The following is a 16,806-nucleotide window of genomic DNA, read 5'->3' as shown; positions in this document are numbered from 1 at the left end:
GTTACGCACTCCCATATCTTTTACCCTCTGTTACTCACTCCCGTACCTATTACCCTCTGTTACTCCCAGTATCTATTACCCTATGTTACTCACTGCCAGTGTCTATTACCCTCTGTTACTCACTCCCAGTATCTATTACCCTCTGTTACTCACTCCCAGTATCTATTACCCTCTGTTACTCACTCCCAGTATCTATTACCTTCTGTTATTCACTCCTAGTTTTGGTTGCTGACCCTCCCTATTACTCACTTGTAGAGCCCTTACTGCTGTTATTCTTTGTGGAAGCTGTTTTTTTTCCCTCTGGTTGTTTATATTTTGTTTACCTTTGCTGGTTTGGTTTCTCTAATGCTGTAGTAGTATTGTGTAGTATTGTAAATGGGTGATCAACTTTGCAGTCCAGTATCCTCATGTGATACTGGGTATCTACAGAGCTTACTCAGTGCTTGTTTGTGTATAATATGTACTGTGCCCCACCCTCTAAACCACACAGCTGTCCTGTGGCTAGTGGACCTGCCTGTTGAGTAACACGTTGCCAGTGACCCCTGACCCTTGTGGCCCATCTAGAATTGTTACTGTGCAAGGGCAGGGTCTCAGCTGACTGGCCCAGCCCTCAGGGTGGGTAGCTGCTTTGCTGCTGATGGGAGTTTAGTTGAGGTCCCATCCTCATTCAACAACCCTTATTCCAGTCGTTATAACTTATAACTGTGGCATTGGCCCCATTTGCCGCCCCTGGATGTTTCTGGAAGCTGAGGGAATCTCTTTAGAGCTTTGTCTCTGTGGAGTCCATAAGACCATAAGACATAGGAGCAGAAATTAGGCCATTCGACCCATCAAGTCTGCTCCGCCATTCAATCATGGCTGATAAGTTTCTCAGCCCCATTCTCCCGCCTTCTCCCCGTAACCTTTGATCCTCTTACCAATCAAGAACCTATCTATCTCGGTCTTAAATACATTCAATGACCTGGCCTCCACAGCCTTCTGTGGCAATGAATTCCATAGATTCACCACCCTCTGGCTAAAGAAATTTCTCCTCATCTCTGTTCTAAAAGGTCTTCCCTTTACTCTGAGGCTGTGCCCTCGGGTCCTAGTCTCTCCTACTAATGGAAACATCTTCCCCACGTCCACTCTATCCAGGCCCAAGCTGGTGTTAGTTAGCTGGACATTACAAAGACTGTGCAGCACAGAAAAGGCCATTTGGCCCCTTTGGTCCTTACCAGTGTCCAGTGTTTCTGCTCCAAACAAGTCTTCTCCCACTCCACCACCCCCCTCCACACCCAACCCACTTCCTCTCACTCCATTAAAATATCCTTCAATTCCTTTCTCCCCCTCATGTGTTCATCCAACTTCCCTGTAACTGTATCTCTGCTGTTTGCCTCCACCACTCTCTGAGGTAGCGGGGGTCCCGTATTCTCCCCATTCTTTGGGTAAAGGAGTTTCTCCTGGATTCCCAATTGATTTATTAGTGACTATTTCATATCGATGACCCCTGATTCTGGTCTTCCCCACAAGTGGGAACATCTTCTCTACGCCTACCCCTCGAACCCTTTCCTAATCTTAAACATCACTAACCAGGTCACCCACCAGCCCCCTCTATCAGCCTGATAGATATCCCCTCTCATTCTGACACCGTTCTATAGACCGTCTTTGTGAAACTTCTCCAGTGCCCTCCATGTCCTTTTTCTGATCTGAAGTGAAGTGTGCCCAGGTCTCTGAGTGTGGCTATTATACACAACACTGCCTCTGCCTTTGCGGTACTCTGCCCAGTGACCCAGCCTTTGGCCTGCAGCTTAACATCTTAATCCGCCTAACGCTCGCAGATCCGGATCAGTGGAGGACGGACTCGTTTCGAGGGCAGAGTGGAGGTTCTGACAACAATAGCTAATGGAACTCAGCAGTGGGGCCTGCTATGCGGAGAAGGCTGGGGGACTCTGGAGGCCATGGTGGCTTGTCGGCAGCTGGGCATTGGATACGCCAACCATGGTGTCCAAGTATGTACGTCTTGACCCTCCTGCTCACACCCCCACACCCCAGAACCTGTGCAGGTCACGATGTAGCGAGCTCTCCGCTAACCTGGTTCAGTCCTCTTAGACCCACACTTCACCTGCACTGTTGTAGGCCAATCATTTAAACTAGTGGAGCCGGGGCAGGTCAGAGGTTAAACACTAAATGGAGTGGGCAGGGTGGGGCAAAGAGAGAGGGAGTGGGGGGGGGGTGGGGGGAAAGGAGAGAGAGTTTGAGGGGGGAGAGGAAAGGAGAGGGAGACAGAGGAGGGAGTGCAGGGGAGAAGAAAGGAGAGAGAGGAGAGAGAGAGGGGGAAAGAAAGGAGAGGGAAGGGAATGGAGTGAGTGAGGGGAGTGACAGAGGTTGGGAGATAATGAGGGGGTGAGAATGATAGAGGGCTGGGGGGTGGAGGGAGGCTGAGAGATAGAGAATGCAAGTGTGTGTGAGTGTGGGAAGGAACTGAGAGAGAGAGAGAGAGAGAGCAAGATTAGAGAGATTGAAGATGAGAGAGGGAGTGAGAGAGGGGTGAGACACAGAAGGGAGGGAGTGAGAGAGAGTGAGAGACGGATGGAAGGAGAACGAGAGACAGAGAGAAAGGAGGGTGCACAGGGTTGGGGCAGGGACCTGCATGCTGACAACGGTGAGAATTTTCCACAGATCCGGATCGTCGGTGGGAGAACGACCTACGAGGGTCGTGTGGAAATTCTGCACGACAAAAAGTGGGGGATAATATGCAGTGACAGGTGGACCACGAATGAAGCGATGGTGGCGTGTCGACAGTTGGGTCTAGGCTATTCCCTGCATGCAGTCACGGTATGTACAACCCAGGGAAGCCAGCGGAGCAAGCAGGAACAGTGCGAATGTAGATGTGCATTAGGGGAGGGAGGTTATTTATGCCTTCCTCAAGTCCCCACTGGTTTCTGGTGCCCTGTGCCCCATGGAGTAGCGTGTGATTAGGAGAGTTTGCAGGCTGATGAACCGGGCGACAGGATTTTCTGTGAACCAAGGTTCGTATCCTTTCACCCTGTCACCATGGAAGTGTGCGTAGCTAGCAGCCGCTAGCACAGGGCCTGGGAGGGGACGGTTTTTTTTTATGGGTTCAATTAGGGGCCCCTCACAAGGATCGTCAAGAGACAAGGATCCCCCCTCCCCCCCCCCCCGGGTTTCCGAGCTGAATTCCACTTCTCTGTCCTTAGTGGATCTCAAGACCTGAATCCCTGGAGGTGCAGGAAAGGGTTGGGTGGGGGGTGGGGGGAATGTCACCACGTGGGTCGCAGGCCGGCTGAGGAGTGATTGAAAACCAGAAGCAGTGACCCTGAGCTCAGCCGTGAGATAACCCTGAGGGACTGAGGCCGTGAGCCTCTGGGCAGTGTGGCCTTCTCCTTGCTGGGAACCCCTGGCCAGGCCTGCTCCTAATTGCCCACACTCACCTACTGTGGGTTTGCAGACACACGTGGGTCCAGACTGGGCGAGGGGAGGACAGCAGATTCCCGTTCCCTGTAAGACATTTAATCAAGCGAGTGGCATAGCTTCACGTTCTGGGGCTGGTCCACAAATTACCGGCTTCACTGAATTCACTTTCAGCCCCGGTGGGATTTGAACTCTCCGCCCCCCGGTTACTGGTTCAGTGTTTGCACTTCAAGGCTAAGGTACCCAATATCAACTGAGTGAGCGACCCTCTTCCCAACAGGTTTCCCCTTTCCCCTTTCCCCTTTCAGTCCCCACTTCTGCCCTCTGCAGATACCATGGAATGAGCAGTTCACCTATCGCGGCATTACGCCTGAGAAATATTAGTCGAGACCGTGGCCCTACCTTTGCTTTCCGGGCCCCACATTGCAAACACACGCGGGTGTGTCAGTTGTCTGCTTTGGGGGTGTTTCCCACAGGGTTGGCTGCATTCGTCCCAGTGAGCCAGGAGGGCAGGCACATGGCTGGTCTCCTTCGGCCTCAATCTTCCTGTTTTCTTCACGCTGGTCTCCAGTAAGGAAGGGAAATCTCAGAGCCCCCTCTGCAAGAACATAGGATACCAGAGGGGGAGGCTATTCGGCCCCTCAGTCCTGTTCTGCCATTCTTTAAGGTGGTGGATGATCTTCTGCCTCAACCCTACTTTCCTGCCTGCTCCCCCATATCCCTTCGAGATCAAAAATCTACCCCAGCCTTGAATATACTCAATGACTGAGGGTCCACAGCCCCCCCGGAGTAGAGAGTTCCAAAGATTCACTAGCCTCTGCGTGAAGAAATTTCTCCCCATTTCAGTCCTAAATGGCCGACCCTTTGTCCTGAGACTGTGACCCCCTAGCTCGAGACTCTAGACAGCAAGTTTGAATTGAATATCCAGTTCCCCTGCACTCAATTGATGAAACTACAGCCTAACACCAGGGTATTAGAATCATAGAATTCCACAGCACTGGTAGAGGCCAATTGGCCGATTGTACCTGTGCCTAGGTTGCTGAATAAGCGCATCCACGTCTCATTTACCTTCTAGATTCTTGTGTTGGGAACTAGGGCTGATGAATGTTAGCACACTTAACCTTTGACCCCCCCCTCCCCCCATTGTTTCCAAGGAAACCTGGTACTGGGATGCCGACACTGGTGCCAAAGAGATGGTTCTGAGCGGAGTGAAGTGTACTGGAAATGAGATGACGCTAAGCCAGTGTCAGAACCATGGAGCCAATGTGAAATGCAAGAAGACTGGGGCACGTTTTGCTGCTGGAGTGATATGTTCTGAGAGTAAGGATCCTCCTGTGTCTCTGTCTTGTGATTGGGGGGGGGGGGTGGGATGGCTCTTCCTTGTTTTCAAATCGCTCCATGCCCTACCCTCGGGGCCCCACAACCCTCCGAGATCTCCCTGCTCCTCTACTTCTGGCATCTTGACCATCCTTAATTTTAATCGCTCCACCATTGGCAATGGTGCCGTCAGCCGCCTGGGCCCCAAGCTCTGGAATTCCCTCCCTAAACCTCTCCGCCTCTCTGCCCCGCTCTTCTCCTCGAAGACATTGTTAAAACCTACCTCTTCGACCAAGCTTTTCCTTACTTGGCTCGGTGTCATATTATGTTCGATAATCGCTCCTGTGAGCTGCCCTGAGTTGTTTTCATCTTTAAAGGGGCTATAAAAATGCAAGTTGTTGTTGTACCACTGCTACAGACACCACCCAATGCCTCCCCCCCCCCCCACTCCGCCCATCGCAGGAAGTAGTTTCTCTCTAACCACACAAAAGTTAAAATCCTTCAATCTTAAACCCCCTCAATTACGCCACCCCTTAATCTTCTAATGCAGGCCGAGTCTATGTAACTCACCCTCATAATCTATTAATTTTGTTTATATTTATTACTTCACGGGATGTGGGTGTCACCGGAGAGGCCAGCATTTATTACCGTCCCTAACTGCCCTTTGAGGGCCATTAAGAGCCAACCGCATTGCTGTGGGTCTGGAGTCAGATGTAGGCCAGACCAGGTGATGACAGCAGATTTCCTTCTCTGAAGGACATTAGCGAGACAGATGGGATTTTACAACAATCGATAATGATTTCGTGGTCACCATTACTGAGACTGGCTTTATATTCCAGATTTTATTAACTGAATTTAAATTTGACGAGCCATCATGGTGGGATTTGAACCCATGTCCCCAGAGCATTACTATAACAAAAACAGAAAATGTTGGAAAAAACTCAGCAGGTCTGGCAGCATCTGTGGAGAGAGAAACAGAGTTAACTTTTCGAGTCCGTATTTCTCTCCTTCAGAACGGAAGAGAGGTAGAAATGTGCTGGATTTTATATTGTTGAAGAGAAGGGGTAGAGCAGGTGGAGCAACATAGAAGTTCAGGGGAAGGTGGGAGCTCCAGAGAGATTTGAGAAACATGTCATGGACACAAGACAAAGGGAGTGGGAATGATAGTGTCAAAGACTAAGGCAGGTGCTAATAGTGGCGTCAAGGTCAGCTAGCAGAATCTGTTGATAGCAGAGCAAAGGTCTCTGAAAGCAAAATATGAGACCAAGATACAGACTGGCCCTTGTGTGGGGGGGGAAGGGGGTTTCCTCTGCATTACTAGTCCAGTGACATCACCACTGTGCCACCATCTCCCCAATTAATTTAAATTTAACCCTTTTAGCCCTGGAATCATCCTGGTGAATCTGAACTACACCTCCCCGAAGGCCAGATATATCCTTCTGAGATGTGGTGTCCAGAATTGAAAGCAGTTAGTGCAGCATCATTGGCAAGGATTGCAGCTCAGATGTATCATCGGTCAGACTGGCACTCCCTCTGCATTACCATTTCTGAAACCCAATCTCTGATTAACCTTGTTAACGTTTTGAGTTCGTATGACTCTTCTTCATACGGACTCGAAACGTTGGCTCTGCTTTTCTCTCCACGGATGCTGTTAGACCTGCTGAGTCTTTCCAGTACTTCCTGTTTCTGTTTCAGATTTCCAACATCCGCAGTTTTTTGCTTTTATCTCCTTAAGCTTCTCTGCTCCAGTGGAAACATTCCCAGTTTCTCGACTCTTTACACATCCTCGCAGTTTCTCATTTTTTTTATATTCATTGTTGGGATGTGGGCTTTGCTGGCTGGGCCAGCATTTATTGCCCATCCCTAATTGCCCTTGAGTAGGTGGTGGTGTGCCTCCTACAACTGAGTGGCTTGCAAGACCACTTCAGAGCGCAGTTATGCTGTGGGTCTGGAGCCACATGTAGGTCAGACCAGGTAAGGACAGCAGATTTCCATACCTTAAGGACATTAGTGAACCACATGGGTTTATATAACAATCCAATAGTTTCATGATCATTATGACTGAGACTAGTATTTGATTTCAGATTTTATTAATTAATTGAATTTAAATTCTCCTTGCTGTTGTGGTGGGATTTGAACTCATATCTCTGGAGTATTCATCCAGGTCTCAGGATGATTAACCATTACCACTACGCTACCGTTTCTCTAAATCCTTGGTATCATCTTGGTGAATCTACACTGTGCAGTCTCAGTGGCTTTAATGTTCTCTCTATAACACGGTCTCTGAACCTGTACTCTGTAACCTTGCCCAAGGAATGCTTTGTGTATGTTTGTTATGACTCTATGCCTTGGAGGGTCTATGTCCAGCTCAAACCAGCTCAGGATCAAGCACTCCCATGGGCTGGGTACAGTCCAGAACTCCCTAATACACTGACAATGTGCTCCTCCATTTTATATTTGTTTCAGCATGAAGTGCTGTTAGGTTAGTTACAGCCTGTTCCGCAATAGTACAGAGTGACCTTTCAATTACAGATAGTGCACTAATCCAACAATTCCCAGTTCAGGCACAGAACAGCTCAGGAATGCTCCAGTCCAGATCCCATCCTGATCACTATGCAGGGACCATGTGCTGGTGAGCGAGTGTGGGCAATGCACGAGGACTGGATTGGGACTGGAGGTGATGACTCAAGCCCAGTGATTGGATGGACTATTGCTACCCACTGCCCAGAATGATATGTAGGTTGGCCACGGCTGGGGGAGTAAACACTTGTTGGTGTCTGGGAGACTGAGTCCCAACATGACTCAGGATCTTCAGGGTGGGGGTGGAATTGTGAGGGGAGAAGAGTGGCATAAAAGACATTCCCCAACTTTTGTTCAGTATCATTGTCCAGTGCCACCTGTCACTGCTGCTCTGGCACAGTGCCCCAGTGCGATCTTCCACTGCTGCTCTGGCACAGTGCTGCAGTGCGATCTGCCACTGCTGCTCTGGCACAATGCTCCAGTGCGATCTGCCACTGCTGCTCTGATGCAGTGCCCCAGTGCGATCCGCCACTGCTGCTCTGGCACAGTGCTGCAGTGCGATCTGCCACTGCTGCTCTGGCACAATGCTCCAGTGCGATCTACCACTGCTGCTCTGATGCAGTGCCCCAGTGCGATCTTCCACTGCTGCTCTCACGCAAATGCCCCAGTGCGATCTTCCACTGCTGCTCTGGCACAGCGCTCCAGTGTGATGTCACAACTGCCCAGGTGCAGTGCTCCAGTGTGATTTGTAACTGTTGCTCTGGCCCACTGTTCCAGCAGTGATGTCACTGCTCCTCTGGCACAGTGCTCCAGTGTGGCGTCGCTACTGCCCTGGCACAGTGCTCCAGTGCAATCTGCCACCGCTCCTCTGGCACAGTGCTCCAGTGTGACGTCGCAACTGCTCTGGCACAGTGATTCATAACTGCTGCTCTGGTAGATGCTCCAGCTTTTGAACATTATACGCCCTATGTCTTCCACAGCTTCGTCTGACTTGATCTTGGATGCACGGCTTGTCCAGCAGACTGCCTACATTGAGGACCGACCCCTTCACATGCTGTACTGCGCTGCCGAGGAGGACTGCCTCTCCAGCACTGCCAGGAATGCCAACTGGCCATACGGGCACCGCAGGCTCCTCCGCTTCTCCTCCGAAATCCACAACATCGGCCGGGCGGACTTCAGACCCAAGGCCGGCCGGCACTCCTGGGTCTGGCATGAATGTCACGGGTAAGAGTGGGGAGGCATTGGCAGACGGGGAAAAGGCTCCGTGGTTACCTGGGGGGTCAGGGAAACTCAAAGGGACCAGAGGAAGGAGAGTATTAAAGGCCAGCGAGAATAAGCCAGAGCTCGTGGGGTTAAACTGTGGGCCTCAGGTGGGGAAAGGCACTGGGCAGGCTCAGTACCCCTAGTCCGGAGGAATGGTTCAAGCTGAGAGCATTGAGACAAACACAAGGGACAAGGGAATAGAGGAAGAGGGGAGGCCAGGTGAGAGTGTTTGATGGGGACAGTGTAGAGGGAGCTTTACTCTGTATCTAACCCCGTGCTGTACCTGTCCTGGGAGTGTTTGATGGGGACAGTGTAGAGGGACATTTACTCTGTATCTAACTCCGTGCTGTACCTGTCCTGGGAGTGTTTGATGGGGACAGTGTAGAGGGAGCTTTACTCTGTATCTAACTCCGTGCTGTACCTGCCCTGGGAGTGTTTGATGGGGACAGTGTAGAGGGACATTTACTCTGTATCTAACTCCGTGCTGTACCTGTCCTGGGAGTGTTTGATGGGGACGGTGTAGAGGGAGATTTACTCTGTATCTAACCCCGTGCTGTACCTGTCCTGGGAGTGTTTGATGTGGACAGTGTAGAGGGAGCTTTACTCTGTATCTAACCCCGTGCTGTACCTGTCCTGGGAGTGTTTGATGGGGACAGTGTAGAGGGAGCTTTACTCAGTATCTAACCCCGTGCTGTACCTGTCCTGGGAGTGTTTGATGGGGACAGTGTAGAGGGGGCTTTACTCTGTATCTAACCCTGTGCTGTACCTGTCCTGGGAGTGTTTGATGGGGACGGTGTAGAGGGAGATTTACTCTGTATCTAACCCCGTGCTGTACCTGTCCTGGGAGTGTTTGATGGGGACAGTGTAGAGGGAGCTTTACTCTGTATCTAACCCCGTGCTGTACCTGTCCTGGGAGTGTTTGATGGCGACAGTGTAGAGAGAGCTTTACTCTGTATCTAACCCCGTGCTGTACCTGTCCTGGGAGTGTTTGATGGCGACAGTGTAGAGAGAGCTTTATTCTGTATCTAACCCCGTGCTGTACCTGTCCTGGGAGTGTTTGATGGGGACAGTGTAGAGGGAGATTTACTCTCTATCTGCCCTGTGCTGTACCTGCCCTGGGAATGTTTGATGGGGACAGTGTAGAGAGAGCTTTACTCTGTATCTAACCCTGTGCTGTACCTGCCCTGGGAGTGTTTGATGGGGACAGTGTAGAGGGAGATTTACTCTGCATCTAACCCCGTGCTGTATCTGTCCTGGGAGTGTTTGATGGGGACAGTTTAGAGGGACATTTACTCTGTATCTAACCCCGGGCTGTACCTGTCCTGGGAGTGTTTGATGGGGACAGTGTAGAGGGAGCTTTACTCTGCATCTAACCCCGTGCTGTACCTGTCCTGGGAGTGTTTGATGGGGACAGTGTAGAGGGAGATTTACTCAGTATCTAAACCCATGCTGTACCTGTCCTGGGAGTGTTTGATGGGGACGGTGTAGAGGGAGATTTACTCTGTATCTAACCCCGTGCTGTACCTGTCCTGGGAGTGTTTGATGGGGACGGTGTAGAGGGACATTTACTCTGTATCTAACCCCGTGCTGTACCTGTCCTGGGAGTGTTTGATGGGGACAGTGTAGAGGGAGCTTTACTCTGTATCTAACCCCGTGCTGTACCTGTCCTGGGAGTGTTTGATGTGGACAGTGTAGAGGGAGCATTACTCTGTATCTAACCCCGTGCTGTACCTGTCCTGGGAGTGTTTGATGGGGACATTGTAGAGGAAGCTTTACTCTGTATCTAACCCCGTGCTGTACCTGTCCTGGGAGTGTTTGATGTGGACAGTTTAGAGGGACATTTACTCTGTATCTAACCCCGGGCTGTACCTGTCCTGGGAGTGTTTGATGGGGACAGTGTAGAGGGAGCTTTACTCTGCATCTAACCCCGTGCTGTACCTGTCCTGGGAGTGTTTGATGGGGACAGTGTAGAGGGAGATTTACTCAGTATCTAAACCCATGCTGTACCTGTCCTGGGAGTGTTTGATGGGGACGGTGTAGAGGGAGATTTACTCTGTATCTAACCCCGTGCTGTACCTGTCCTGGGAGTGTTTGATGGGGACGGTGTAGAGGGACATTTACTCTGTATCTAACCCCGTGCTGTACCTGTCCTGGGAGTGTTTGATGGGGACAGTGTAGAGGGAGCTTTACTCTGTATCTAACCCCGTGCTGTACCTGTCCTGGGAGTGTTTGATGTGGACAGTGTAGAGGGAGCATTACTCTGTATCTAACCCCGTGCTGTACCTGTCCTGGGAGTGTTTGATGGGGACATTGTAGAGGAAGCTTTACTCTGTATCTAACCCCGTGCTGTACCTGTCCTGGGAGTGTTTGATGTGGACAGTGTAGAGGGAGCTTTACTCAGTATCTAACCCCGTGCTGTACCTGTCCTGGGATTGTTGGATGGGGACAGTGTAGAGGGACATTTACTCTGTATCTAACTCCGTGCTGTACCTGTCCTGGGAGTGTTTGATGGGGACGGTGTAGAGACAGCTTTACTCTGTATCTAACCCCGTGCTGTACCTGTCCTGGGAGTGTTTGATGTGGACAGTGTAGAGGGAGCATCACTCTGTATCTAACCCCGTGCTGTACCTGTCCTGGGAGTGTTTGATGGGGACAGAATAGAGGGAGCTTTACTCTGTATCTAACCCCGTGCTGTACCTGTCCTGGGAGTGTTTGATGGGGACAGTGTAGAGGGAGCTTTACTCTGTATCTAACCCCGTGCTGTACCTGTCCTGGGAGTGTTTGATGGGGACAGTGTAGAGGAAGCTTTACTCTGTATCTAACCCTGTGCTGTACCTGTCCTGGGAGTGTTTGATGGGGACAGTGTAGAGGCAGCTTTACTCTCTATCTAACCCCGTGCTGTACCTGTCCTGGGAGTGTTTGATGGGGACAGTGTAGAGTGAGCTTTACTCTGTATCTACCCTGTGCAGGTTGTTGGATTATATTCTTGGGCGGTGAGTCTGAGTGGGTCAGGATTGTGAGTTTGGCCTAAGATCCTCTTCGTCTCCCCACAGACACTACCACAGCATGGACATCTTCACCCATTACGATATCCTCACATTGAATGGCAGTAAGGTGGCAGAGGGACATAAGGCCAGCTTCTGCCTGGAGGACAGCGATTGTGATGACAGTGAGTAATGTTACAACAGCGCCTTCCCTGTAAGTCAGGCAGAGGTCCAAGGTTGAAGGACATTGATCTTGCCGGCCAGACTACGCTGCTGTGTCAATGCTGGTCTTTTAGGAAGAGGACCGGTATCCATGGAAACCAGCCGTTCTTGCAGCTTCGCCAGTCCCAGTCTAGCCTCTGGCAGTGTCACCATTCCATATTCAGGTGGGCCTGTCTCCGTGTGTGAGGGGTGGACTCTGCTATATACCTCACAAATCCTGTCAGGTCCACCTCGAAAACTCTGGATGCTGTTCACAACCTCACCCAGCAACTGGTCCCCCCTCTCCTCAGCCCTCAGAGTGCAGGACCACAATGTGGGAATAGCATTGGGAGTCAGCCGGATTAACACGGGGACTTGGCACCTTCCTCGCTAGGATCTGGTGGGAATAACACTGGGAGTTGGCAGGATCAACACTGGGAGATATTGGGATGATCACTGGGAAACAGTGGGATTAACAACAGGAAATGAGCAGGATTTACACTGGGAGATGACAGGTTTAACACTGGGAGATGGCAGGATTAACGCTGGGAGATGGCAAGATTAACGCTGGGAGATGGCAGGATTAACGCTGGGAGATGGCAGGTTTAACGCTGGGAGATGACAGGGAATGGTTGCAATATTAAATCTTACCTGACCCTGGAGCTTCAGTGCTGATTACCTTGAGTGGGGGACTGTTAAATCTGTTTGCACTTAACACCAGCTCAGCTATAACACTGACTTTGGGAAGCAGGTAGAGATCGAGCCCTGAATGTGATAGTGAGGAATCTTCACACTTTTGAATGAGTCTAGAATACCCACTGTGCCTGGACACTATCTTTCACCCTTCAGGTGTTTGGAGTCTGGAGAGATGGTGTTGTCTCTCTGATGGGGCAGCCAACCCCTGGCATTCACATCGCAACACAGAGGTTTGTCAGGGACTTGGAATTCCCCCTGGGTACTGGCTAAGTTTGTGAGGATTCTGTCATTTTCTGATCTTCCTTTTCATGGATCAGTGAGGCAGGCATCTCCATCCACATCCGAAACTTGCTTTCAAATACAACCCAGACTAGCGTGTTGAAAGTTTCTGAGTGGGACTGTTTTGCACACTGTCCCTTCAAGTCAGGAACCCAAGATAAGGCAACACAAAAAACATCTGCAGTGGGAGGCAAGCCTACCAACCTTCGCACATTCCTTATACACTCCCCTACACCCTGCCTTTAACCTTCTCCCATAGCCCTTGTACAGTCTCCCCACTCATGAACAAATGTAGTTTCCTGATTGTACACTGTCCAATCCTCAAAAATATTTGAGTAAGATTCCAGAATATTGGTCCATTTCCATTATCTGTGACCCAGCACTGATAGCTGCCTTCTCCACCAGAAACATTGTGTCCTCACAGGAGCATGTGCTGCCTCTTCATTGGGGCTCTTGGTGTTTGATGGAGGTGGCATTTCAATGAGGTGTTGGGAGAGCGTTAGAAGTATCAACTGGAGAAGGCCATTCAGTCCATCGAGCCTACTCCACCATTCAGTAAGATCATGGATGGTGTTCTACCTCAACTCCTCTTGACTGTACTGTCCACATATCCCTTAGAATCCCAAAATTTATTGACTTTATCTTGGATATATCCACAGCTCTCTGGGCTGGAGAATCCCAAAGATTCACAACCTTCTGACTGAAGAAATTTGTCCTCATCTCAGATCTAAATATCCAGACGATTATCCTGAGACTGAGCGCTCCAGTTCCAGTCAAAGCAAGCAACCTCTCAGCATGTATCCTGTCAAAACCCCCCAAATAAATTTATACTTTCATCCTTCTACACCGCAGAGAGTATGGGGTGAAACACTGAGCGTAGAGAAACTCTGTCATGCCAGGAACGTCTTGAGATAATTTGACCACAGTGTTGCCAAGTCTCCATCCACAACTAACTAACTGCTGACTGTCTAATGGGGAAACCATTTACACTACTCAAACCAACAAGCTATGATATTGATGTTCAGAGTGGAAGATTTGGCCAATCTCTGTGCTCCTGTGTCTAACGAGCTTTTTGTCACCTTCAGATGTGGCCAAGAGATATGAGTGTGCTAACTTCGGGGAGCAGGGGATCACCGTGGGCTGCTGGGACTCTTATCGTCATGACATTGACTGCCAGTGGATTGACATCACAGACATCAAGCCTGGAAACTACATCATGCAGGTAAACCAGGAACCAGCAAGGAGGGCAGGGATTGGAGAGACCAGTTAATAGGTCATCATTCTGCGACTTGGTCACACACTGTCCTTTCACACTCTGGGACAGTGGGTCACACGCTGTCCTTTCACACTCTGGGACAGTGGGTCACGCACTGACCTTTCACAGTCTGGGACAGTGGGTCACACTGTACTTTCACACTCTGGGACAGTGGGTCACACACTGTCCTTTCACACTCTGGGACAGTGGGTCATACACTGTCCTTTCACACTCTGGGACAGTGTGTCACACACTGTCCTTTCACACTCTGGGACAGTGGGTCACACACTGTCCTTTCACACTCTGGGACAGTGGGTCACACTCTGGGACAGTGGGTCACACGCTGTCCGTTCACACTTTGGGACAGTGGATCACATGCTGTCCTTTCACACTCTGGGACAGTGGGTCACACACTGTCCTTTCACACTCTGGGACAGTGGGTCACACTCTGGGACAGTGGGTCACACGCTGTCCTTTCACATTCTGGGACAGTGGGTCACACTCTGGGACAGTGGGTCACACGCTGGGACAGTGAGTCACACGCTGTCCTTTCACACTCTGGGACAGTGGGTCACACATTGTCCTTTCATACTCTGGGACAGTGGGTCACACGCTGGCCTTTCACACACTGGGACAGTGGGTCACACGCTGGCCTTTCACACACTGGGACAGTGGGTCACACGCTGTCCTTTCACACTCTGGGACAGTGGGTCACACGCTGGCCTATCACACTCTGGGACAGTGGGTCACACGCTGGCCTTTCACACTCTGGGACAGTGGGTCACACGCTGTCCTTTCACACTCTGGGACAGTGGGTCACACGCTGGCCTTTCACACTCTGGGACAGTGGGTCACACGCTGTCCTTTCACACTCTGGGACAGTGGGTCACACGCTGGCCTTTCACACTCTGGGACAGTGGGTCACAGGCTGTCCTTTCACACTCTGGGACAGTGGGTCACAGGCTGTCCTTTCACACTCTGGGACAGTGGGTCACACACTGTCCTTTCACACTCTGGGACAGTGAGTCACACGCTGTCCTTTCACACTCTGGGACAGTGGGTCACACGCTGGCCTTTCACACTGTGGGACAGTGGGTCACACGCTGGCCTTTCACACTCTGGGACAGTGGGTCACACGCTGTCCTTTCACACTCTGGGACAGTGGGTCACACGCTGTCCTTTCACACTCTGGGACAGTGGGTCACACGCTGTCCTTTCACACTCTGGGACAGTGGGTCACACGCTGACCTTTCACAATCTGGGACAGTGGGTCACACGCTGTCCTTTCACACTCTGGGACAGTGGGTCACACGCTGGCCTTTCACACTCTGGGACAGTGGGTCACACACTGACCTTTCACACTCTGGGACAGTGGGTCACACACTGACCTTTCACACTCTGGGACAGTGGGTCACACACTGTCATTTCACACTCTGGGACAGTGCGTCACACACTGTCCTTTCACACTCTGGGACAGTGCGTCACAGACTGTCCTTTCACACTCTGGGACAGTGCGTCACACACTGACCTTTCACACGCTGGGACAGTGGGTCACACACTGTCCTTTCACACTCTGGGACAGTGGGTCACACACTGTCCTTTCACACTCTGGGACAGTGCGTCACACACTGTCCTTTCACACTCTGGGACAGTGCGTCACAGACTGTCCTTTCACACTCTGGGACAGTGCGTCACACACTGACCTTTCACACGCTGGGACAGTGGGTCACACACTGTCCTTTCACACTCTGGGACAGTGGGTCACACATTGTCCTTTCACACTCTGGACAGTGGGTCACACACTGTCCTTTCACACTCTGGACAGTGGGTCACACACTGTCCTTTCACACTCTGGGACAGTGGGTCACACACTGGCCTTTCACACTCTGGACAGTGGGTCACACACTGGCCTTTCACACTCTGGGACAGTGAGTCACACATTGTCCTTTCACACTCTGGACAGTGGGTCCCACACTGGCCTTTCACACTCTGGACAGTGGGTCACACACTGGCCTTTCACACTTTGGCAGTGGGTCACACACTGTCCTTTCACACTCTGGGACAGTGGGTCACACATTGGCCTTTCACACTCTGGGACAGTGGGTCACACACTGTCCTTTCACACTCTGGGACAGTGGGTCACACACTGGCCTTTCACACTCTGGACAGTGGGTCACACACTGGCCTTTCACACTCTGGGACAGTGAGTCACACATTGTCCTTTCACACTCTGGACAGTGGGTCCCACACTGGCCTTTCACACTCTGGACAGTGGGTCACACACTGGCCTTTCACACTTTGGCAGTGGGTCACACACTGTCCTTTCACACTCTGGGACAGTGGGTCACACATTGGCCTTTCACACTCTGGGACAGTGGGTCACACGCTGGCCTTTCACACTCTGGGACAGTGGGTCAGACGCTGGCCTTTCACACTCTGGGACAGTGGGTCACACGCTGTCCTTTCACACTCTGGGACAGTGGGTCACACGCTGGCCTTTCACACTCTGGGACAGTGGGTCACACACTGTCCTTTCACACTCTGGGACAGTGGGTCACACATTGTCCTTTCACACTCTGGACAGTGGGTCACACACTGTCCTTTCACACTCTGGACAGTGGGTCACACACTGTCCTTTCACACTCTGGGACAGTGGGTCACACACTGGCCTTTCACACTCTGGACAGTGGGTCACACACTGGCCTTTCACACTCTGGGACAGTGAGTCACACATTGTCCTTTCACACTCTGGACAGTGGGTCACACACTGGCCTTTCACACTTTGGCAGTGGGTCACACACTGTCCTTTCACACTCTGGGACAGTGGGTCACACATTGGCCTTTCACACTCTGGGACAGTGGGTCACACGCTGGCCTTTC

General features: G+C 51.2%; 1 protein-coding gene across 2 annotated transcripts in view; it reads left to right on the top strand.

Annotated features, from left to right (window-relative positions):
• The window catches only part of loxl3b (lysyl oxidase-like 3b), a 108,897-nt gene that overhangs the window by 62,932 nt on the left and 29,159 nt on the right, over positions 1-16,806 (top strand). Inside the window, exons 5-9 of one of the 2 annotated variants that reach the window (XM_041197875.1) lie at positions 2,659-2,814; positions 4,566-4,731; positions 8,229-8,472; positions 11,565-11,680; positions 13,757-13,893. In XM_041197875.1, coding sequence (XP_041053809.1) covers positions 2,659-2,814; positions 4,566-4,731; positions 8,229-8,472; positions 11,565-11,680; positions 13,757-13,893 — 819 coding nt within the window. Of the gene's footprint in view, positions 1-1,817; positions 1,989-2,658; positions 2,815-4,565; positions 4,732-8,228; positions 8,473-11,564; positions 11,681-13,756; positions 13,894-16,806 lie in introns of both variants that reach the window. The other variant, XM_041197866.1, reaches the window with a different exon arrangement.

This window comes from Carcharodon carcharias, chromosome 1 (assembly GCF_017639515.1).
Source record: "Carcharodon carcharias isolate sCarCar2 chromosome 1, sCarCar2.pri, whole genome shotgun sequence".
Lineage (NCBI taxonomy): Eukaryota > Metazoa > Chordata > Chondrichthyes > Lamniformes > Lamnidae > Carcharodon > Carcharodon carcharias.
Note: the sequence above shows the minus strand (reverse complement) of the source record. Positions and strands in the feature narration are given on the sequence as shown.